Here is a 23,157-nt window from a genome sequence, read left to right as displayed (position 1 = left end):
GTAATAGCTTTGGGAGTAGATAATGTCAGGAATTATTACACACCCCTTAATAAAGCTTCATTTGATGTTTTGGGTATGTTTATGATTGATAAAAACTTGAAAGAATGGGGACCGGGTGTGGTGGCTCATGTCTGTAATTTCAGCACTTTGGGAGGCCAAGGCAGGCGGATCACTTGAGGTCAGGAGTTTGAGACCAGTCTGGCCAACATGGGGAAACCTCGTCTCTACTAAGAATACAAAAATCAGCCGGGCGTGGTGGCGTGTGTCTGTAATCCCAGCTAGTTGGGAGGTTGAGGCAGGAGAACTGTTTGAACCCAGGAGGTGGAAGTTGCAGTGAGCCGAGATCGCGCCACTGCACTCCAGCCTGGGCGACAGAGTGAGACTCTGTCTCAAAAACAAACAAAAAAACCAAAGAGAAACAAAAAACTTTAAAAAATGGGGATATTACTAGGAACCCAAACTTCCAGCATAAAGTTTTGAGGTTCTTTTAAAATGGAACTCACTTGAAATTCCCTTATTCCCCAGAGCAGCAAAACTCAGTTCTATCAGTAACATAATAACTATTAATAGGCAAGTTTCAAATGGTGGAAAAATAATACGTTGAATATATGAGAAGTTGCTAGGCTTGCCGTTTAAAACTGAGGATGAAAATTAATTTTCAATTAATGAAGAATAATACTTACATCACTTGCTGTCCCCACACCTTCACTATTTCCTCCTTAAAACTTTGATAATGCGGTTTTCTAAGATTTCCAAACTGGGACTTGTTTGTCTAGCAACATGTTTCTTTAAATACACTGCAGATTGTTATGCTAATTTCCTGTTTCTGCAGAGAGGATCTATTCCTGGGCATCCCTTCCTAATTTTAATAATCCTGAGGTTTACATCAGGCACCCTGTGGTTTACAATACACACAACTCCACGTGGCTGGTGGCCCCACTGCCCCTTGGATGTTGTTTGCACTTTGGTCCACGGTGGAAGTAACCTGTATGTAACAGTTAACCTTTGGACCTACCCAACGTTAGGGTGACTGCCAGGCAAAGGCAACCACGAGTGTCTGAAATCACCCAGGATGAGTTTTCCTTTCAAATTAGAGGATTAAAAGAAATAAAGAAATTGGAAAAAAGGACTGAGTTAAAGTGTAATTTTATGGAACAAGGGATGCTTATGTGATTAGAGATACTGTTTTTACTAAAAGGAAACTTTGCACTGAATGTTTAAAACTTAAGTAGAAATATGGAGTGAATTTTACAGAAATAAATTTGAGTCAGTCACAGAAATGTTATGCTAAGTAAATAAAATAGAAAAATTCCAAATCCCTCTTCTAAGTAGGGCAAGCCCTTCCCCATTTCCGCTTGCTGACTCCTTTGGAATGGTTTCCATCTGGGCTTGATCCTCATCTCTCACCTGTGGAATTGGCCCTGTCTGAAAGGGACATGGATGTGCCAATGGGCCATGGGCTGCCCGGGTGGTAGAGATGACTGCGAGCTGGAGAAGCGAGGCTGCTGGAGTGGAAATGATGGTGAGGGTGATCGAGGGAATGGATGGGATGGGCACTAATCACAGCTGTGAATGAACACAAGACAGAGAAATGCTTAACACGCTTGCACAAACACACACAAATCACAGTTCAAGAGCAAAGTCACCCCCTTCCCACCTCCCATACAGTCCAACCACTCCCTTGGGTTTTTGGTGGCAGCTGGCTAGATCTGGTCAATTAGCCATTGATTTTTACATTTGTTTTTTAAAAATGAACATACTCTTTTGCATATGTCTACATATGTATAGAAAAAAAGGTCTGAGGAATACATACTAAAATGTTAACAGTGATTATCTTGCAGGGAAGAGTGGTCAGGATTAAAATAATATTTTTCTTTTGGCTTATCTGTATTTTCCAATTCTACTATAATAAACATGGATTACATGAGTTATTACAAATATCTATTTGAATATGTCACAAAATATAAATCCATAAGCCAACGCATAAATTGAGTTTCTATTTTGTCCTGTTAAAAAGGATAGAAAGAAGTCCCTTCTTTTTCGAGTATATTCCTAATTCATTCTGCCTTTGTTAAACCTGCTGAATTAAGCATTTAATGGGTATTTAGGCCAAATAAATAAGTAGCTGCTTAATCAGCTTTCATGTCTTAAAATAAATGCAAATGGAATTGAACTCTGATGGTCCCATCTAGTACTAAAAGCATGAATCACTGGCCGATGGCACCATCTTTTACTGCTTCTAGTCTGGGGACTCAGCCATACCCATCTGCATTTAGGAGAATAAATGGCTTTTTCCTTCTCACACTGGTTAAGGATTCAATTAACTGTGTTTAGCTAAAGAATCTGAAATTTCCACACATATTTCACATATTACTTTCTATGAAGACAGAGATTCCATGTACAACTTTCTACGAGGCTTCATTATCCATCTGAGATGGAAACAGATAAAATTAGAAGACCAGAGTCTTGGAATAAACTTTTCTGAGGAACTCCCTCGGAGTGGTTGTAGAAATGGTGCTTTTAAGGTCAAGATAACCAGCTCTACCCCCACCAAACAGGCAAATAGGCCAAAGCTTACTAGCAATACAGGGAATCTTTTTTTCTCTAAACAAAGGCTTCGTGAACTTAATAATACAACTTACTTAACACTTAGTGGCCTATTGAAATGTCTTCTGTCCCCAGGGATCTCCCTAAAGTCTTTGTGGGGCTATTTAACATTACTCTGCTGAAGAGAAATCCTGCTCAACAAAACGGATGCCTTTACTTTCCAGCTATCCCTTGTCCTGGCCACATGCAAGCAAGCAGGTGGCATGACTGGGACCCCTGAGCACTGCTGCCCCTTCCTTCCCTCTCAAGGCCTGAGAACAGAAAAGGGGCTTTTCCTCAGGTGCTGCTCTTGGGGACCAGAGGCTCCAGGTTGTGCCTGGGAATAAAACACAACACAGGAAAGCTGCCTGAGGAGGGCTCTTGAGGTAACTGGGGAGTCGGCAACTCCTCTAGGGGAAGACAGGTAGTTTTTAGAAGTGGGTGCTTCAGACTCAGTGTTTTCCAGAATTCAGGCTGGGGTAGGGGGAATAAACCTGATTTTTACCTAGGAAAGTACAATTTGAGAGCATTTTAGAACTCTCACAAAGGAAAAACAAAATGGACTTTTTTCCCTTTATAAGGCATTTCCAGTCTTTCTAGGTAAGTAAAAAAATAAAGCAGTGTGAATGTGCTTGCCTAGGATATAGTAGGAAATCAGCAGCTTGTTAGCTGACTCTGAACTTGATACTTTGGTGCATGGCCCTGGATGGAGCCATGTCCCGGCACCAGCAAGCCCTTCCTGGCACTGCTCAGTCATTTAAGACCAGGGTAGGTGGGTGGTGGGTACATGGCTCCCGCATCATTCCAGGGTCTAGAGCTCAGGGAATACCAGCTTGTGAAACAGAACTGTAGTCATGTGGGTTTTAAAAACAGTATCTGAAAACCTAAACACCATAAGTGGATCTTAGGGTTGCAGGTTTTTGAAAGATTCCACTTACCCACCCAACTGTTAAGGCACAAATTAAATAATATTGTATATTGGTGCAAACTCCTTCCCCAACATAAAAAAAAAAGAATGGTATCAACTGGACAACAGATCTTTTTTACTTAACATATTTAAAAGTAAAATACATCTAGAAATAAAGATAGCAAAATTTTAAAAGTTTTCAAAATAAGCCAGTTCAGGTAGGAACTGAAGTCTTATACAAAACAAACAAATAAGCAGTAGTGCTAGCATCTTCTTGATCAATCAGAAGCAACTAGAATGGATTAATTTACTCTTCTTGGGCATCTGTATCTTTAAACCTGGGAACCCCATCCAGGGCACCTCTTATAAGAGGGAAACCAGATTTTCCCCCGCGTGCTTCCAAGTCCAGGCCTTTCTTTCCATCAAGGATCACAAGCATAAGCTACTCTGAGCTGAAATTACCTATTAACAAATAAGGTGTTACTCTTTCAAAGACGATCTTTGTAATAATCTTACACGTTTGTGTATAGTGTTTGTGGGAGAGGGAATGGGTGTGCGGACATCCACATGCTTGGAGCTTCCACCAAGAGGTTGGGGATTTGAGGAACTTTTCCAAGTGCACGATGTCATGGTGCACCTCGTTGCATGTATGATATTCATGGCTATTATATCTCATCATTTGTTGACAGATGGCTGAGAATTCCCTCAACTGCAAGCCCCACTGTGCTAGCTAGTCTGAAAGGCTTCATTTCCTTGAAAACAGTGACAAGAGAGAGGACACAGTAGTTTGAAAGATTTGGTTTGTCCCACTGCTTTCTGGTTTAGTCATGATATTTAATTTATTTTGAATTTCAACTAGTATTAAAAGAGGCTCAGAAACCTTTATGCTTATCAAAGTGAGGCACGAATCAAGAATGAAAAATGTTGTTTAAAAAATTCCGGCTGGGTGGGCATGGTGGCTCATGCCTGTAATCCCAGCACTTTGGGTGGCTGAGTTGGGTGGATCACCTGAGGTCAGGAGTTTGAGACCAGACTGGCCAACACGGTGAAACCCTGTCTGTACAAAAAACTAGCCAGGTGTGGTGGTGAGTGCCTGTAATCACAGCTACTTGGGAGGCTTAAGCTGGAGAATTGCTTGAACCCGGGAGGCAGAGGCTGCAACGAGCTGAAATCGTGCCACTGCACTCCAGCCTTGGCGACAGAGCAAGACTCTGACTCTGTCTCAAAAAAAAAAAAAAAAAAAAAAAATTCCATACAATAAAACCTAAAGCTATTCTAAAATATAAAGTCTAATAATTTTATTTTTAAATTTTATTACTTTAATTTAGAGACTGGCTCTTGGCTCTGTTGCCCAAGCTGGAGTGCAAAGGTGCAAAATCATAGCTCACTGCAACCTTAAACCCTGGGTTCAAGAAATCCTTCCATCTCAGCCTCCTGGGTAGCTGGGACTACAGGTTGTGTGCCACGATGCCTGGCTTTTTTTTTTTTTTAATTTTTTTTTTTTTTGAGACCGAGTCTCACTCTGTCACCCTGGCTGGAGTGCAGCAGCACGATCTTGGCTCACTGCAACTTCTGCTTCCCAGGTTCAGGAGATTCTCGTGCCTCAGCCACTTGAATAGCTGGGATTACAGACATGCACCACCACACCTGGCTAATTTTTGTCATGGCTAATTTTTATTTTTATTTTTTTTGGTAGAGATGGGGTCCCACTACAACATTGCCCGGGCTGGTCTAGAACTCCTGGCCTCCAGCAACCCTCCCACCTTGGTCTCCCAAAACACTAGGATTATAGGTGTGGGCCACCTTGCTTGGCCTTTAAATCTATTAATTAAAAAAATAAATTCCATAGGTGCTCATTAGCACTGGTATCAGGAAGCACAACGAAAACTTGTAACATCGGGCCATCCTTAGCCCTAGTCTGGAGGGAAGCTTTCCCATCTCTCCTATAGAGATATGATGCACTTTTAGGGAGACCTCCCTATTCCTGGGGATCTGGAGACATTGGCTTTTCAGCTTATTTACCATAAACATAACGACGCTAGCCTCAAGAATAATGTTTGTTGCAAAATATGGCAAGTATTTGGTACTTCCTCCTTCAAGGTGTCAAAGCTTTGGTAGATTATCTTTGTGTTAGAATCCAGTGAAGTCAAAAAGATCATTCATAGTTGTTCCCCTACATGACTGAACAGATTGGTAGCACTGAGGAAAAGAGAAGCTTCTACTTACGCTGGGGTGGCTGGGAGTCAAAGGGCATCATCATTTTTGGTCTCATTCCCCGCCTTCCAGCCAGTGTAGACATGCTGTCCTCTGACTCATGCCCTAGATGTTAAATGTGGAGGTTAGTTACCAGCATGTGCCCTATGCCACTGAGCAGCCTCAACAGTGAAACATTTCTAGTAGGGGATTCAGAATTCACAAACAACACAATGGGGACAAGACATTTCTGCAAGAAGTGAAATAAAGAGGAAAGTGATCATGAGAGCATCATAAGAGTTCCTGCTGAATCAATGTGGATGTCACAATGCTGCCCGCCACACTTCACAGAGTGTCTGAAAGAGCCTCCAGACGAAGAACGTTCTGAATACCACAATGCTAGCTGGAAGCCAGCTGAAGACACTGAATGAAATGCACAGACATGGGCTAGCTAGCAGCCTCAAATGCTTAAATATCACACTGCTGAAGCCTGATGAGAGACCTAAAAGATCTGCAAGATTGTCTCGTATGGGTGTGTACCTATACGAGTACCTCTCTCCCATAAGAAGCTAGTTATTCTTTATCATATGTTCCCAAATCTTGTAACACACATTTCTCTAAATCTGATGTCATATAGGAATTGCCAAATGAAGGCAACCTCAGGGCGAAAATGATTTAAATGAAACCAGTCTCCTAACATTTGAGGAAAAAACCTACACTTAAAATGGTACCTCTGTATGAATTTCGCCTTTGATGGATATTGCTGTCCATGGAGTTGTCAACTGGTGTGATATCTTGAGAGTTGCGAGGAATTGGAGTATCAGTCATGATGGGGTTTGGGTCTGGAGACTTATCAATGGGTTTCAGCTCTAGTCTCTCATGATGGATCCAGAGATCTGGAGGTTTCACATCTTTGGAATTCCCTTTGTACTTATGAGAGCCATTCACTGATTTGCAGGCAGCTCGCTTCCTAGGCACGAAGTTAAGAGAAGCTTCTTAACTCATTTGAACATATTCGTCAAAAGGCTTGAGTGATTAAAACTGCCTTTCTGAGAGATGTTTCAAGCAAAGGCAAAAACTAAAAACATACCTCCTGCCCCCAACAATGACAACAACAACAAAAAGCTTGCTCCTGGGGAGAGTAAATGTATCTCTATTTTGTCCACACATATTTAGAGATACTTACCAGGGTTTTATGTTTGAATCCTGCCTTGTGACTACTTTTTTTGACTGTTAAAAGATTAAGATAGCATTTTTCATTACATAATCTCTAAACCAGAAGGTTCATCCACAAGTTTCCAATTAGAGCAATGTAGAAACATAACAATGGAGTAGAAGGAAAGTCTATGGCTTATAAACGAAGGAGGCAACAACCTTTTTTTTTTATTTTTTTGAGATGGAGTTCTGCTCTTGTTGCCTAGGTTGGAGTGTAATGGTGGGATCTTGGCTCACTGCAACCTGGCCTCCTGGGTTCAAGCGATTCTCCTGCCACAGCTTCTCGAGTAGCTGGGATTACAGGCATCCGCCACCATGCCCAGCTAATTTTTGTGTTTTTAGTAGAGACAGGGTTTCACCATGTTGGCCAGGCTGTTCTCAAACTCCTGAACTCAGGTGATCCACCGCCTCGGTCTCCCAAAGTGCGGGGATTACAGGCGTGAGCCACTGCGCCTGGCCGGAACAACTTCGAAGACTGCTAAACTAGGACTACGAACTAGATGGAGTCAAGAATGGGGACAACAATGTCTACTCCTCTGTGTTTTAGCTTCTCCATTCACTCTCTTATTTACCCCTAATGAGGACATACTGGGTACCCAGTGTATGCCAGATCCTGTGCTAGACTGCTATGCCCTCAGAATTTTTGGTGAAGTGAGGAATACAGATGTTGAACTATTATTTTAAAATGTTCTGAGCTTACTGAAATGCCAAATGTTAGAGTAACTTCTTAAAAGTTGGACTTAAGCTGAACAGGAAAAACCTAGAGGAGGAAGCGACATTTAAACTAAGACCTAAAGGGAATAGAAAGTGCATTCCAGGTGGTGAAATCAGCTTATGCCAAAACCCTAAAGCAGACGGCAATGCCCTGGTGGTACATTATAAGGATTTTAAGAAATCCTGAGTAGTGGGGACATAGTGAACCCTGCAGAGAATGATGTGAAATAATACTAGAAAGGTAGTCAGGGACCAGATCATACAGAGCTTTTAGGACAATGCTAAGAGTCTGAACTTCCCTTTGTGAGTAATGAGAAACCATTAAATGGTTTTAAGCAAGAGAGTAAGGAGATCACTTTTGAGTTAAAACTTTATACCAGCTATGATGTGAAGAATGGCCCTGTGGGGTTGGGGATAGAAGAGGAGACCAACTAGGATGCTACTGCAATCTCAGCCATAACTGATGGCATGGGACAGTGGGAGCAGAGGCAAGAGGCAGATTTGAAAGTTATTTGGGAGGCAGATATGACAGGTCTTGGTAAATAAATGGATGTAGGGTGAGGTGGGAGTAAAGAAGAAAGAAGAGTACAGGATGATGTTAAGGTTTCTGGTTTAAGCCACTTAACATTGGGTTTAAAGCAGCAGAAGTGGGTTTGCCTGAAAAAATGATGAATTCTGCTCGGGGCGTGCTGAATTTGAAGTGTCTCTGAGACATTCAAGAAGAAATGTAGAAGAGAAAACTGGGTGTGCAAGTCTGATACTCAGAGGAGGGAAGCCTTGGCTGGAGACAGAAATACAAGAGCAGCTGGAATGCTGAAGCCATGGGAGCAGATGAGATCACCTGGGGAGAACAAAGAAGACAGTAAGTCCAGGCCCAGGCCCTGAGGAATGTCTGTATTTGATGGCTAGGTAGACAGGAGGGCCTATGAAAAAAAACAAAAACAAAACAAAACATGCTGTTATGGATACAAAAGAAGAACACGTTTCCAGAAGGAAGGAACAGCTGACTGTGAAATGTTGTTGAGAGACTAAGATGAGAACTGAAAAATGTTCTGTGGCTTTAGCAATATGGAAGTCACTGGTGACCTCCACAAAAGCAATTCTGGTGAAGTGGTAGGGGCAGAATAAAGATTAGAAAGGACTGATGCATGGGTAGGGAGTGAACAGACATAAGAGTATAAGCAAGTAATCAAGGAAATCTGTGGTGGAGAAGGCAGGTTTGTAAGCAGCTGGTGATAAGGACCATACAGGGGGTGGGAGTAGGGGTAAGGTTGTAATTATAATTATTCCTTAATTATAATTAAGAAGAAGTTAGAGCACACTTAAATACTGAAGAGGTGGCCAATAATGAGTAAGAGGTCAGCTATGCTGGAGAGAGGAATAATAGCAGGTAAAAGGTCTTAGAAAAATGGAGGACAATGAGATTCAGGGGGTAAAGGGTGGAACTGGCTTCAAACAGGGGAAGTACACTTAGGAGGGAAGAGGAAACTATGATCACCAATGTAGAAAGGTGTCAGATTTGATGGCGGTGTGCTGAGGTCGTTCTCATCTGACAGCTTCTGCCTTCTTCATGAAGGAGAAGCCCAGCTTATCTGTTGCCAGTCAAGGGCTAAGGCGGAATGTGCTGAGAACCAACGAGGGTTTAGATTCTCTAAGTGCTCTGTCAATTTTGAGGTTGTAAGACTCTGTAAGCAGCTACCATCTAAATGAACCTCAGGTATTACAGAGGAAGAAAAGTAGCCAGAAAAGCTCACTTATATTTTTCAACAGTCAATGGAATACTTGCAAAGCAGATACCTGGGGAAGTGGGGGAGGGGAAAACCCTGTGAAGATCTGATACGATGACTTTCGACAAAGGGACCCAAATCTGTAGGATGTGCCAATACACAGAATAGAGCCTATTACCAACTCATATTCTTACTTTCAATCTGAAGACTGAGTACCTTATTAAGGAGGCGCAGGCGGGCAGATCACCTGAGGTTAGGAGTTCGACACCAGCCTGGCCAACATGGTGAAACTCCGTCTCTACTAAAAATACAAAAATTAGCCGGGCATGGTGGTGCATGCCTGTAATCCCAGCTACTTGGGAGGCTGAGGCAGGAGAATCACTTGAATCCGGGAGGTGGCGGTTGCAGTGAGCTGAGATTGTTCCACTGCACTCCAGCCTGGGTGACAGACTGAAATCCTGTCTAAAAAAAATTTTACTTTGAAGTCCTCCAAAGCACTAAGGAATTGTCATTTTGGTTTTCAAATTCTTTTAATAAAAGAACAATAAATAAAGATCCCAATATTTCTAAAACTAGATATAAAATCAAGTTCATAAAGACAAGATAAATATGAAATGTCAAATAAAGAGGCTTGAAGAAAAGTTCTAGAGTAGAAAAATAAATGTAGTCTTTGAGGCTTTAAAAATAATAGTTTTCCACTACTAAAAGTAGATGGAGCCGGGCGCAGTGGCTTATGCCTGTAATCCCAGCACTTTGGGAGGCTGAGGCAGGTGGATGATTTGAGGTCGGGAATTCGAGACCAGCCTGGCCAACATGGTGAAATCCCATGTCTACTTAAAAAATACAAAAGTTAGCCGGGCATGGTGGTGGGTGCCTGTAATCCCAGCTACTTGAGAGGCTGAGGCAGGAGAATTGATTGAATCCAGGAGGCAAAGGTTGCAGTGAGCCGAGAACGTGCCACTGCACTCCAGCCTGGGCAACGAGAGACACCATCTCAAAAGAAAAAAAAAAAAAGGAAGAGTTGTAAGAGGCAGTGGTCAGAAAGATTATAAAAGAAGCCTCCATTTTCTTGGAAAAATGATACAGTACAAGCTATGGAAAGCTATTTCATTTGGGCAAAAGAAAGAGAGATTTAAAATATCACATAACCTACAAAAAATGACATAAAGTCATTACCAGTAGCAGTTACAGGGTAGACTGTACTTGCCCTGTACAGGTACAGTGAAAATGAACAAATTTATAATTATTAAATACATGCATCCTTGCCTTGGGCAGATCAAGTCTACATGGATAATCACATAAACATGAATTTCTCTTTCTCTAGTGGAGCAACACCCCCCATCTTATGATCTTTCAAGATATTGTAACTAAAGTCATTTTATTATCTATATTATGGTATTGCTATTAGGAATAACTCAGGAATCTCCTTTTTTTTCTATCTGTCTTGCTAACCAGATATTTGAGTTGAATGTAATTTAGGATCAAGGCTTCTTGCAAGTGTAGGAGTGTATGGTATCAGCAAGCGTTACATAACTGAGCTCCTTGCTATCTGCACTTAGACCATTAGCCACAACCCTCAAAATCCCAGAGGAGTTCATGGCTAGCAGACATCTAGTCTCTCTGAGAAACGGATAAATTAATTATCAATGATCCTTTCCTGTTCATTAAAGCAACCCCACTCCCACCCCCACCCTCCACACTTGGTAGCACTTCTTTAGAAATATTCTTAAACTTAGATTTAGAATGACAGGCCTACGGTCTTCTTCCACCTAGGCTGGCATTTGTGCTGTGATACAGCCTGTGAGAATGCCCACAGACTCCTGGACATTGGGTTCACCGCGGGCATGTACAGACGGTATTCCAAAGGGGTGACCAGCAATGCCAGACACTTTCCACTTTCCTCACCACATCTATTCTCTAGTTGGCTCTGTGACCCGAGAGGTTGAGCTAAATTAACTACATCTACTTGGCAATCCTGCTGGGTTTCCTGGCTTCTAGCTGGGTATAGCTAATACTAGGCACTGGCAAGAGGCTGGAGGGTAGGTGGAGGGTAGGTGTTTCTTTTCCTGCCACTGTCTGCTGGGAGGAGTCTGGCAACAGCTGCATGCCTCTAGCACTCACCTTGCTCTTGTCAGGAAGCCCTCTCCTACTGTTTCAGATCTCTGAAAACAGCTCTCTCCTCTTGCCCTTTCAGGCCCAAGGATGATGGTGTCTTATCATAGCTGCTAGCCTCTGAATATCCCTGCCTAGTTTTCCCTAACCCCACCTATGACTTTGTAAATCACCTCTTTTGAAATACTTTTAAATGTGCCACGTCTTTTCTGCCAGGACACTGACTGATACATGTAAGAGGAACCACTTCCCATTTTCTTTTAAAATATCTGAAATTCCTTTTCATGTATTTTTGTGCCTTAACTTTGTGTACCACTCCATATACAGAAGTCACATGGAAGCAAAAGATCAGATGCCAAAAATCTAAGGGGTGCATTTGGGGCTTCTTACTTTTTCTGGTGAGAGGTGGTACGACGGGTGCAAAAGACAGCGATAATCACAACCACCACGATGGTGATGACGCCAACAGAAACAATTATGACCAGCAGCATATTACTGTCCAGAGGAGAGGTGGGGCTCCCATGAGGGCTGTTACTGCCTGCAGAGAGAGAAATGGTATATGTGTTAGTGTTAGAGAATTTAAAACTTGCATACTATCAAGCTACAGAACCATTAATATCTCACTTGAACTTCTTGATCATTGCTCTGCCTCATATAAAAGTGCTGCGTGAACATGGCTTTCTCCTCTAGATGATGAGCTCCTAGACAGCTAAGAGTCTGTCCTGTGAACAGTGCTCAGGACAGAGCCTGCTCAAAGACAGTGCTTAATTAAAGCTTCTCAAATTGTACTGAACATTCAAGAGCTTTCAAAGGTTAAGATATACTTAGACAGATAAAGAGTCTTGCCTCTCTGGTGTCTCATGTGATACATAAACTCGTCTTGTAAAGCACCACTTATAAATCATTTAGTTTTCTGGTTTTCAAAACCATTTAAAAATGTTCATTCATACAAAGCAAAAGTTTTCCCCAGCAGACAGATATCTGAGATTATAAAAATTACATGAAAAGTAAAGTCTGTTTTTATAGATACACAGCCTATGCAGAGTTAATTCTCTTGTTCAACTTCAAGAAACAGTAGGTCTGAAGTATGCCTTAATTTGACAAATACTGAATGGTTACTATGTGTCAGTCATTGCTCTAGGTACTAAGGGTGCAATGGTGAACAACAAAGATGTGAATGTTTGGTGGGGGAACGGGACAAATGACAAATATGAAATTATTAGTTAATAACGAATGGTGTGAAAAAAAGAAAATGAGGGGATATGATACAGAGTGTCTGGGTAGCTAATTTAGATTGAGTGGTTAGAAAAAGCTTCTCTGAGAAGATGGCATTTAGTCGAGATCTGAATAAGAAAGATCCTATCATACAAGGGGAAGGACCGTGAGGCAGGAACAAGCTCTTAACAAAGAAGAGAAATGCAGCCAGTGTTTAAGCAAAGAGATGCAAGTCAGAAGGAAGTGAGGAGGAAAAAGGGGATGAGGCTGGAAAAGTTGCAGAGGCTGGACCATTTAGGACCCCCCTTTTTTTTTGAGATAGAATCTCACTCTGTCACCCAGATTTCCTGAAGAAGGAAATTGAGATTTTCTTTTCCTTTTCCTATTATTGTTATTGCTGAAAGGATGAGGTCTAGGCTTTGTAATCTAGCTCTAAGTCTTGCTGTCTTCCATTTCTTGAAGCACGTTTCTTTGCTTCCCTACTCATTATTAAGTTATATATGCTCATATTATAAAATGTGGCAAATCCCACTACACATGTCTAACCACCAGAGATATCTGATGTCTTTCCTTCTAGCTACTCTCTCTCTCTCTTAACTTTCTAACAATCAGAGGTGTACAATAATGGGATGAGCTGCCTTGCCAAGTAATGAGTGTTTAGTTATTGGAAGTACTTAAGAGGCATCCTGCCAGCGTGGGATGCAGTGGAAGAAATTCCTACCATCAAAGTATGGCCTGGAATGTGTGTTCAAAAAAAAAAATCTCTTGGCTGGGCGCGGTGGCTCACGCCTGTAATCTCAGCACTTTGGGAGGCCGAGGTGGGTGGATCACGAGGTCAGGAGAGAGACTATCTTGGCTAACATGGTGAAACCCCGTCTCTACTAAAAAACACAAAACATTAGCCAGGTACGGCGGCGGGCGCTGTAGTCCCAGCTACTCGGGAGGCTGAGGCAGGAGAATGGTGTGAACCCGGGAGGCGGAGCTTACAGTAAGCCAAGATCACACCACTGCACTCCAGCCTGGGCGACAGAGTGAGACTGTCTAGGTGGAAAACAAAAACAAACAAACAAAATAAATAAATCTCCTGAAGTGGTTCTCCTAACAATCTGGCTTATAAATTTATGTTCTAATCCAAACTTACACTCATTGTGGGAATCCCTTCCACAACGCCGGATTAACTGACCCTCCAACTTTGCTTCTTTGATTTTATAGACTATATCTAAGTACAGTGCTAAATCTGGGGCTGACTTACAAGGGATTAAGAGCTTATTCTACATTTGGCTCAATCACTTTTATCTTTCATTTATGAGAAAAAGGTAAACAGACAATTTAAACTGTACATACTGACCTTCAATAAAACAACATTTTTATATTTGGGAAAGACCATCGTACTGGGGCCACTAAAATGGACCATACTGTTCATATTAGAGTAGGGTTTCTATAACACTGTCATTAACAGCAGTGCTGAACTACAGGGTTGAGTATTTGGTAGGGCAGGCATTGCAAATTAGAGGCTGGGGAGCTGAAGTATGGGAGGCAGGCAGAGGCGGCGGTGTTTCTTTCCTGCATTTAACTGACAAATTCTCATTTAATCACATCTGACCTCTAACGTGTGAGCTGGACAAAAGCTTTCTTCCAAGATACAGCAAGAGTGAGCTGCCAAAGAACAGTCCTACCAGGGACAATATATATGCCATTTCTTTATGCCTCATCTGGACTACTGTTTTTTTATTTATTTCTTTTTTTTTTTTTGGGGACGGAATCTCACTCTGTCGCCCAGGCTGGAGTGCAGTGGCATAACCACAACCTCAGCTCACTGCAACCTCCGCCTCCTGGGTTCAAGTGATTCTCCTGCCTCAGCCTCCTGAGCATCTGGGATTACAGGTGCATGCCACCATGCCTGGCCTGTAACAGCTTCCTAACCCCTCTTCCCTGACTTTATACTCTTAGCCCCCAACTTATTCTTCACTGTTATCAGAGTAGTAATAGTTGACAATAAAACATGGATGTTATAGAGTACCAGTCACGTCAGATATTTCACATGTTATTTGTAGGATAAAGCTCTTATTTCTTAACACTGGTACTTGAGTTTTTGACAGGCTGATTCTAACCTGCACTTTCAAGTCAATCTCCACCCTGTCTCTATGCAGTGTGACTCCTGGGGAGAGCAGGCTGTTTTATTAGCATACTGCCATGCCTCTGCACATGCTGATATTGCTTCCTGGAATGTTCATTCCCTTTCTTGACATTTAGCAATCTTCTAGCATCCTTGAAGATCCGGGTTAGACGGCACCTCTTCTTGGAAGCTTTCCCTTTATCAGGTATTTTGTTACTCATTCCTCTTGCTCCCACAGCTTGTCACATACAGCCTGCATCTTTAAAAATGTGCATGCGGGCCCTGGGCGTGGTGGCTCCTACCTATAATCTCAGCACTTTGGGAGGCCGAGGTGGGTGGATCACCTGAGATCAGGAGATCAAGACTAGCCTGGCCAACATGGTGAAAACCCATCTCTACTAAAAACACAAAAATCAGCGGGGCATGGTGGCGGGTGCCTGTAATCCCAGCTACTCGGGAGGCTGAGGCAGGAGAATCACTTGAACCCAGGAGGCGGAGGTTGCAGTGAACTGAGATCATGCCACTGCACTCCAGCCTAGGCAACAGAGCAAGACTCCATCTCAAAAAAAACAAAAACCAAAAAAACCAAAAAAAAAAACATGCCATGCATGAGTGAATACATAAATGAAAGAAAGACAAAGGAGTAATTACTTTCCCCACAGCCTTAAAAATTACACGGTGGACACAATATAAATGCCACATATGCACGGAGAAGAAGAAACTCATAAACAGAGTCCTGGAACCTGGAAAATAATTATTTCTGGAAGGATATACATTTGTCTGGTTCTTTTAAGGCTGATTTCATTAAAGTCTGGGCAGTTCCACTTTTGATGTAAGTAGATAGCTGGAGACTAAGACATCATTGTATTCCTACAATTAGAATATAAGTTACTAGAGGACAGGTGTTTTTCTCATATGTCTCTTTCTTCCATATGTGAAGAGACACTAAGAGTCATTCCTAGTAGGTTTCCACATCTGGTATAGGACCCACTGCTTTTTTAGGTTGAATGCGACAGTGGGAAAAGCACAACCCGAAATGAGAAGCCCTGGGTTTCGATCCTAGGACTGCCATAATTAGCAGGTGGCCTCAGGCACATTACTTCTCCACTGAGTTTCTGAATGTATTAAATGGGAATAATGGTATCTGTTCTCCCTGCTTCACTGTGTTGTAAGAATCAATTGTGACTTCATGTGTGAAAGCAGCTTATACATGTTGAAGTTCTGTAAAGATGGGGGTGTCACCATCAAATTAGAAGACACCAGCTCTCAGGATGGCTAGGAGAGTGGAAGAATTTTCTAGAATTACTAAACTAAAAACATTGCAGTAAGTAGTTGTATTGCAAAAACTCAATGATTCTAAAAGCATTTGTTTGGTTTGTTTTGGATAGTGGGTAATCCTACTAGAGGGTTTACTTTTGAAAGCAAAATTCTAACTCTTTTCTAGAGGCAGTAGGCAACAGGATGAACAAATTGTTTAGGAATTAATCTTAAGTTGGATAACTGGGGAAACAATTTTATTTATGGGTCCTACAACGCATGGGCTTGGAGTAATTTGGCAAACACTTAGATCTAGTAGTAAAAGAAAATAGGTTAATATGCTACAACCCACCATACATAAGCTATAAAAGACATTTCAAAAATTTAAGCAAAACTGCTTCATGTCCATAGTAAGGAAAAAACATCATGGGAAGGGCTTTACCACTCATTGGAGGTTTGTAGTCGGATCCTAGGTCTGGCAGCCGGCTTCCTTTCCCTCCAGACCCTGAGGCTAAAGGAGAAGAAATCATGTCAATAATGACCCCACACATTTGGCGTGACAGTCCACTTCATAGCTAGTGAGTGTTTTAAACAAAAAACACAATTTTTAGTCTATTCTGTCCATGAGAAAATAAAGTAGCACATAAATCATGGGAATCTATAGTCTACGTGTGGAAAGCAAACTAAGGTAGAGTTTTCTATGCAATGAGGCATCTGAAAGACTGACACCCTTGTCTCACAGCTGTGAGCTGACTGTCACTGCTGTTTAGAAGCTGGGACAGCAGGTGCTATTCCTTTAGCTTGGGAAACAGTTCCCAAAGGACTGCTCAGAGGACTTACAGCAAAAGTAGCTTCTCCTAGAAAAGGAACCAAGGGGACTAATTAGGTCAATGTCTACATTAAAGAACTATACTCTTCCAAGGGACCTGGCTATGTGGATACCTAGCAGGTATTAGTATTGTTTAGATTCTTTTCTCAAATTACAAAGTTGTCCTTCTGAATATAAAGTTACCCTAAGCAGGAGCAGGAAGGTAAATGGAAGTTCAAATCAGGTTCTCAGTTCCTGCTCAGTCACCTACATTCAGGAGTGAAAAAAACAGTCTTCCTCCTAGTTGCTGAAAAAGACACTGTCTCCTAATCCATCATCAGGGAACATACTAAGTGAGGCTGCTGACCTCAGGCATAGGACCACCCTAGAAGCAGGCCTCAGAAAGTGCAAATATCAGTTTTTTAAAAAATGTTTATACTTGGTCTTGAATTTTGCTCTTCACATTTATAGGAAAAGCTGCTTGAGAAAAGCAAATACAAGGACCTTTTTCCAATAAAGCTCTAAGGTTTATACCCAGAAAGCAATATCATACTTCTTCTGAAAAGAGGTCTGAAAGAATTGCAAAGTAAAAGCTGTTTTATGAAGTTAACTAAGAGGCTAATACAGCACATTGTTTAATAGACTGACTGCACTTGCATATTGCCTCCATCATATACAACTGTTGGACTTTGGGCAAGTTGTTTATTCTTTTTGGGCCTCAGTTTTCTCATTGTAACAGAGGGATAATAATGGTATCCACTTCACAAAGCTGTTGTGAGGATTAAATGGAAATTTAATCCCACAAAATATTTTTAATACTGCCTGACACATAGTAAATGTTCCATAAATGTTAACTACTCCTATTACAAGCATAAAAAATCTTCAGGAAAGAGTATAATCTTCCCTTTACAGAGGCAGAGAGCATGAAGCTTCAAAAAACACTTATAAATGAGAGTTATTTCTACAAATAAAGCCTTACTAGAAATGTATAAACTAGGTGTTTCTGTAAAACATTAGAGCTAATGTCAAATACTTCTATAAATTATCAGGAGATATATATATACACACACACACATATATATATATATATAAAATGTATTTGATGAAATGAAAAAAATTAAAATCTGAAGTTTGTGTATGCAGTTCATCTAAGAGAATAAATCGAGTGACTAAAACAATGCCACGCTTCCAGAAGCTGAAAACCTACCAAGAGAAGGTAACAGGAGTTCTTTTGGTAGGTTTTCAGTTTCTGGAAGCGTAACACTGTTCTATGCTATGGGCATATTCTAGAATTTACTCCCAGTCCCTGGCCCTTTTTCCATTGTCCACACATATTACTTTATCTCCTTACTTCTAATGCCATCATTTCTCCCAAATGACACACACCATATATTAAGAGTCCAGTTGTTCCTCATATGCTTTTCACTATGACAAAGTCTAGCTGGTGGAGATGGCTTAGCACCTGCAAGGCTCTTCAGGTTTAAGTGTACTTAGCTGACAGACAGGCTACATTTAAGCCAAACTATCCAGAGTATTGTATTATGTACATAATTGTCAAAGAACACCATTGCTAACAAACTGGATGGTTTATATTCCTATATTTCCTAACATTGTTTCTCTTGAATGTAAACTATGAACAAGAAATTCCAAGGATGAACCGAGCACCAAAAACATCAATGAGTAAAGAATTTTAAATACCAGAGGTGTCATGCAGCTAAGAATGGCACTCTGGCTATGGAGTCAAGTGAGAAAACAATGAGCCCATTTATATTCTGTGCATATATATATTATGGGTATTTTTATATTCCTGCACTTTCACACAACAGAAAGTATGTTTGCAGTTTCTCCAACATACAGCAAAAGACTCACTGAATGCAAACACGTTTCCAAAGTGTTTTGGAAAACTCAATACTGCAAGTTCTGACTCTTCCTTGCCATTAGCCAAGATCCAAATACCCTGCATTTCTAATAACTACTCTTAAACCAATAGAGCAATCGTTAAATTTACTTTTAATGTTCATTCTCAGTATGGAAAACATACTAGCATTAGCTGACTTTCTAAAGATAAAAATCACAAAGTATAGTTATCCCTCCACCATGGCAATTACAGTGGAAAGACAACTGACAGATGGTTTCAAGAATGGTGACATGGAGGCCCCTGTTTCCTAAGTCCGCATTTCAATTATTACTATTATTTTATTTACTTTTTTTGAGATAGGGTCTCACTCTGTTGCCTAGTGCAGTGGTGTGATCATGACTCACTGCAGCCTCTACCTCCCAGGCTCAGACAATCCTCCCACCTCAGCCTCCGGAGTAGCTGGGACTATAAGTGCACACCACCATGCTCGGCTAACTTTTTTTTTCCTATTTTTTGTAGAGAGGGGGTCTCACTTTGTTGCCCAGGCTAGTCTTGAACTCCTGGGTTCAAATGATCCTCCCACCTTGGCCTCCCAAAGTGCTGAGATTACAGGCATGAGCCACCGTACCCGGCCTAAGTTTTCATTTCAAATAGTTTCGATCTTCTTTTAATATGATAAGACATATTTAAGGGGAGAAATGAAAAAAGAGCTCTGAATTAAGTTTATGGTAACAGAATAAACAAAGCAGTAATTTAATCACAGAGAATCATAACATTTAGTGAGGTTAATCTGTGGGTTCTTTGTGGGAAGAGGAAAATAGGGTATTCACTGAATGTGATACAACTTTCCACTTAAAGACACTAATAAAATTCTAGATGCTACAAATATGAACAGTTGGTATGATCGGTCTAATTATGACTCAAATGCCTATCGTTGTTACAGAACTTAGCACAAAAGATGATCTCATCCACACTTAAGACCAATCTCCTACAGCTGCAGGACCCAGTCTATTGACTCAGTTTTCTTCTGCCTGCCTAGTTAGCTTCCACACAAATTCCCCAGCTTTTCAGAACATGGACTCAACTCTACTTTGGCCAATAAATGTGTGGCTTTTAATACATGGTGCTGATTTTTCAGGAAAAACAAAAAACAAAAAACAAAAAAAAGCTAATAATAGGTCATAAAAGAAAGGAAAGAAAAGAGAGGCCATCTACTCATTTACCTTGATCATTAGGCATTTTATCAGAGGAGTCCGCTAACAGGCCAAGCACAGGGGAAGAAAAAACAAGAGCAAGGATCACAAGCTTTGAAGATGGGACAGGCAGAACTTTTTAAAGGAAAAAAATTAAAACCCCCACAAACTTCCAAACAAACTGAATCTTGACTTTAGTACTAACAGAAATTAAATTCACACAGGGCTTCCATAATTCCTTAGATTCAGTCCCCAGTTAAATTTTATTAGCCTAAGCTCACTTGGTTCAATGCTTTTATCTTCATTTTCTTCTCTAGGGTTTTATTTAAAAGGCCCTTTTTAGTCTCTTTTTCTCTATAAGGTCCACAAATAAGTCTTTCAGGTTAACAGCCTGCATGAGTTGAACCATCCATCACAAGAACACACTATTATTTCTCTATATGGGAACCAAAAGAATCACATCTGATTTGATTGGTAAAAACTTTTAGATCACTGCAATTCATCTGCCCCAAATAGCCTGGAGCCAATGTCCTCTTTTATATGATACGTTTAGGCTGGTAACCCGGGGAACACTGATTTGGTGGTCAATGAGTAGGTGAGGAATCATTCTGGGATAAACCTTCATACCATGGCTCACAAGCTCATCATTAAGACTTCATATGTTATCCACAGACTCTATATGCTCAAGTGATAGTGTCAGCATAGCCCCACTAAAGAGACACACAACAAAACCCTCAGCCTGGGGAGCATTACCTTTAGGTGTTCTGAATTGGACAGCTTCAGACATGGGTCCCATGCCCTTTGAGTTCCGTGCCTGGATTTTGAAGTAGTATGGTGTGTCAAGAGTTAACTCTTGTATCTGGTGAGTCAGTCTGTTTCCCACAACAGGCTCTATAACCCAGTCATGTATCTCTGCATTCACATCTGTACTGTAATATATGATGTAACCTGTCCAAAGGAGTTAATGGGAAAAGAAATATCATTCCTGCTTTTCCTTTTGCATTCAGTAAATCAATAAGCACCTATTATATCAAATGCATATTATAGCATAATATTTGAATAGTAAACCCTCAAGGGTCTACAATTAAAATAATGCAGTTTTGAAAACCAGGAATTGCCTGACAGGCTGTTTTAGCTCTCACCAATGTGATCTCCTAGGAACTCCTCGGCAGAGTCACAATGAACTGTCACCTGATACTTCCACCAGGTGGCACTTAATCCCCACATTGAGAAGGGAAGCGTCACAACCATGAGTCTATCTTACCCACAGCAAAAGGGCACTGCGCTGTTGCTGGTTTTAAAAGACAAAGTAAAATGTGATCCAAGTCAAGTCATGATTCATTCTTTCACAAAAGAGGCAAAGTCAAAACCTAAAAAATGACATAAAGACCAGGGTGTACAGAAAGAGATTCCTACTGAAAGCAAGAAGCAGGGCAGTGCTAAGAAACACTTTCCATTTCCTTAGGCCACCTATTCATACAAAGGAACTTTAGGGCACACCCCAGTTCCTCAGCATACACCTACATGGGGCAGAGGCACCAAAGGAAGTAGGAGCAGCTGAACCCCATCAGGCTTCCCTCCCTGATAAGGCTGAGGAAAGCAGAGTGTCCCCTCTAATGTGGAAGGCTTTCCTCTGCAAGTACAAGGAAAAAATTCCAGGTCCCTACAAAGGCCTAGGCCAGTTCACACTTTTAACTCTAATTATAAGAGCACAGGTACTTGAAGTAGCAGGTCTTGGGGGGTGGGGAAAAGGAATTCAATATCTAATTTTTTTTTTTTTTTGGTGGCTTCAGGGTATAAGAGCAGAATCTCTGTTTATTGGGTTTTACTCTATAGAACCAGGGAGGGGGTATATAATTCTGAAGCTGTCCATCTAGGCAGAGACAGAGAAGAACAGCTTTCCTGAGGAAAATAAATGTCTACGAAGTCCCACTATAGCCAAAGGCTGTCTTGTGCCTCCCATCCCCAACTGCAGTCAGAACCACCAACATGCGACCCATTTTATGCCGCTATGGGTAACCAGCACGGCCTCGCTCCAATTTCAAGGACCATCGTGACTCACACCTTCCCATAAAATGACCAAGCCAGCTTTCAGACTCCTGCTTCTTCCAGCAACACTGTACTCTCCTGGAATACTCCTGTCAGGCAGGAAGAGGGCACAAAGAAATGCACACTGGATTGCATCTTACCTGTAATTTTGCCATTGGCTTCGGAGGGAGGCTGCCAATTCACAATTATGGTCTTAGGTTTCCCCTCTTTACTCACAACAGTCACATCCTTGGGTGGAGAAGTTGGAACTACAAAATAACAATATTTTTAATAATTTCTGTCCATTTCAAATTAGTTCACTATTTCTTCAACCTTTTCCACTTGTAAGGCATAATAAAGGGCACAAGGCAATAAAGATAAAGCTTCCGGCTTCAAAGAAATCAGTCTATCAAAAGTTGCAATAAAAAGAAGAATATGCAGAGTACCAAAGAGGAAACACCATACTATGAAGATACAGAATTGGCATCTTGGCTGGGAGTCAGGGATAAACAGGATAATTAGGTGGGAAGTCAAGTGGCATCTGTACCAAGTACCTACTGTATACCAGGTAACGTACACATAGTATCTCACTTAATATTTGTAGAAAATCTGAAAGGCAGTTATCACTATCTCTGCTTTATGGATCAGGACACCAAAAAATTAGAGAAGTTATGTAATTTGTTCAAGATGACTTTTTCCCTGTCACAATGGATTATTTTGTCAGAATATTTTAAATTGTATAACAGTTTTCTCTCTCATTTATAGTTGGCTCTCCAAACCAAATATAACTTTTTTTTTTTTTTGAGATGGAGTCTTGCTCTGTCATTCAGGCTGGAGTGCAGAGGCACAATCTTGGCTCACTGCAACCTTCACCTCCTGGGTTCGAGTGATTCTTGTGCCTCAGCCTACCAAGTAGTTGGGATTACAGGTGCGCACCACCACATCCGGCTAATTTTTGTATTTTTAGTAGAGATGGGGTTTCGCCATGTTAGCCAGGCTGGTCTTGAACTCTTGGCCTCAGGTGATCTGCCCGCCACGGCCTCCCACAGCACTGGGATTACAGGTGCAAGCCACCACTCCCGGCCCCAAATATAACTTTTAAAATCCCTATTTCTTCAAAGAATAGATGATTTACAGATATTTTTCATTATGAGTTTATTCTGCAAACATACTGCCAACTATTGAGGTTACAGTTCTAAAATGAAGCCATTTGCTTATACAACAGGAC

The 23,157-nt window shown here is 41.2% G+C and overlaps 1 protein-coding gene across 20 annotated transcripts in view; it reads right to left on the bottom strand.

The window, feature by feature from the left end:
- NEO1 (neogenin 1) overlaps positions 1-23,157 on the bottom strand; it is a 258,851-nt gene that overhangs the window by 10,152 nt on the left and 225,542 nt on the right. For 4 of the 20 annotated variants that reach the window (XM_015142627.3, XM_015142629.3, XM_015142630.3 and 1 more), the window contains exons 19-26: positions 22,091-22,198; positions 20,655-20,849; positions 19,932-19,964; positions 16,485-16,553; positions 11,845-11,992; positions 6,418-6,656; positions 5,720-5,812; positions 1,408-1,566 (exon numbers count right to left, since the gene is read on the bottom strand). In XM_015142627.3, the coding sequence (XP_014998113.2) occupies positions 1,408-1,566; positions 5,720-5,812; positions 6,418-6,656; positions 11,845-11,992; positions 16,485-16,553; positions 19,932-19,964; positions 20,655-20,849; positions 22,091-22,198 (1,044 nt within the window). 20 annotated transcript variants of the gene reach the window in all.

Source organism: Macaca mulatta, chromosome 7 (assembly GCF_049350105.2).
Source record: "Macaca mulatta isolate MMU2019108-1 chromosome 7, T2T-MMU8v2.0, whole genome shotgun sequence".
Taxonomy (NCBI): Eukaryota; Metazoa; Chordata; class Mammalia; order Primates; family Cercopithecidae; genus Macaca; species Macaca mulatta.
The sequence above is the reverse complement of the archived record's forward strand: the minus strand, read 5'-3'. Positions and strand labels throughout refer to the sequence as shown.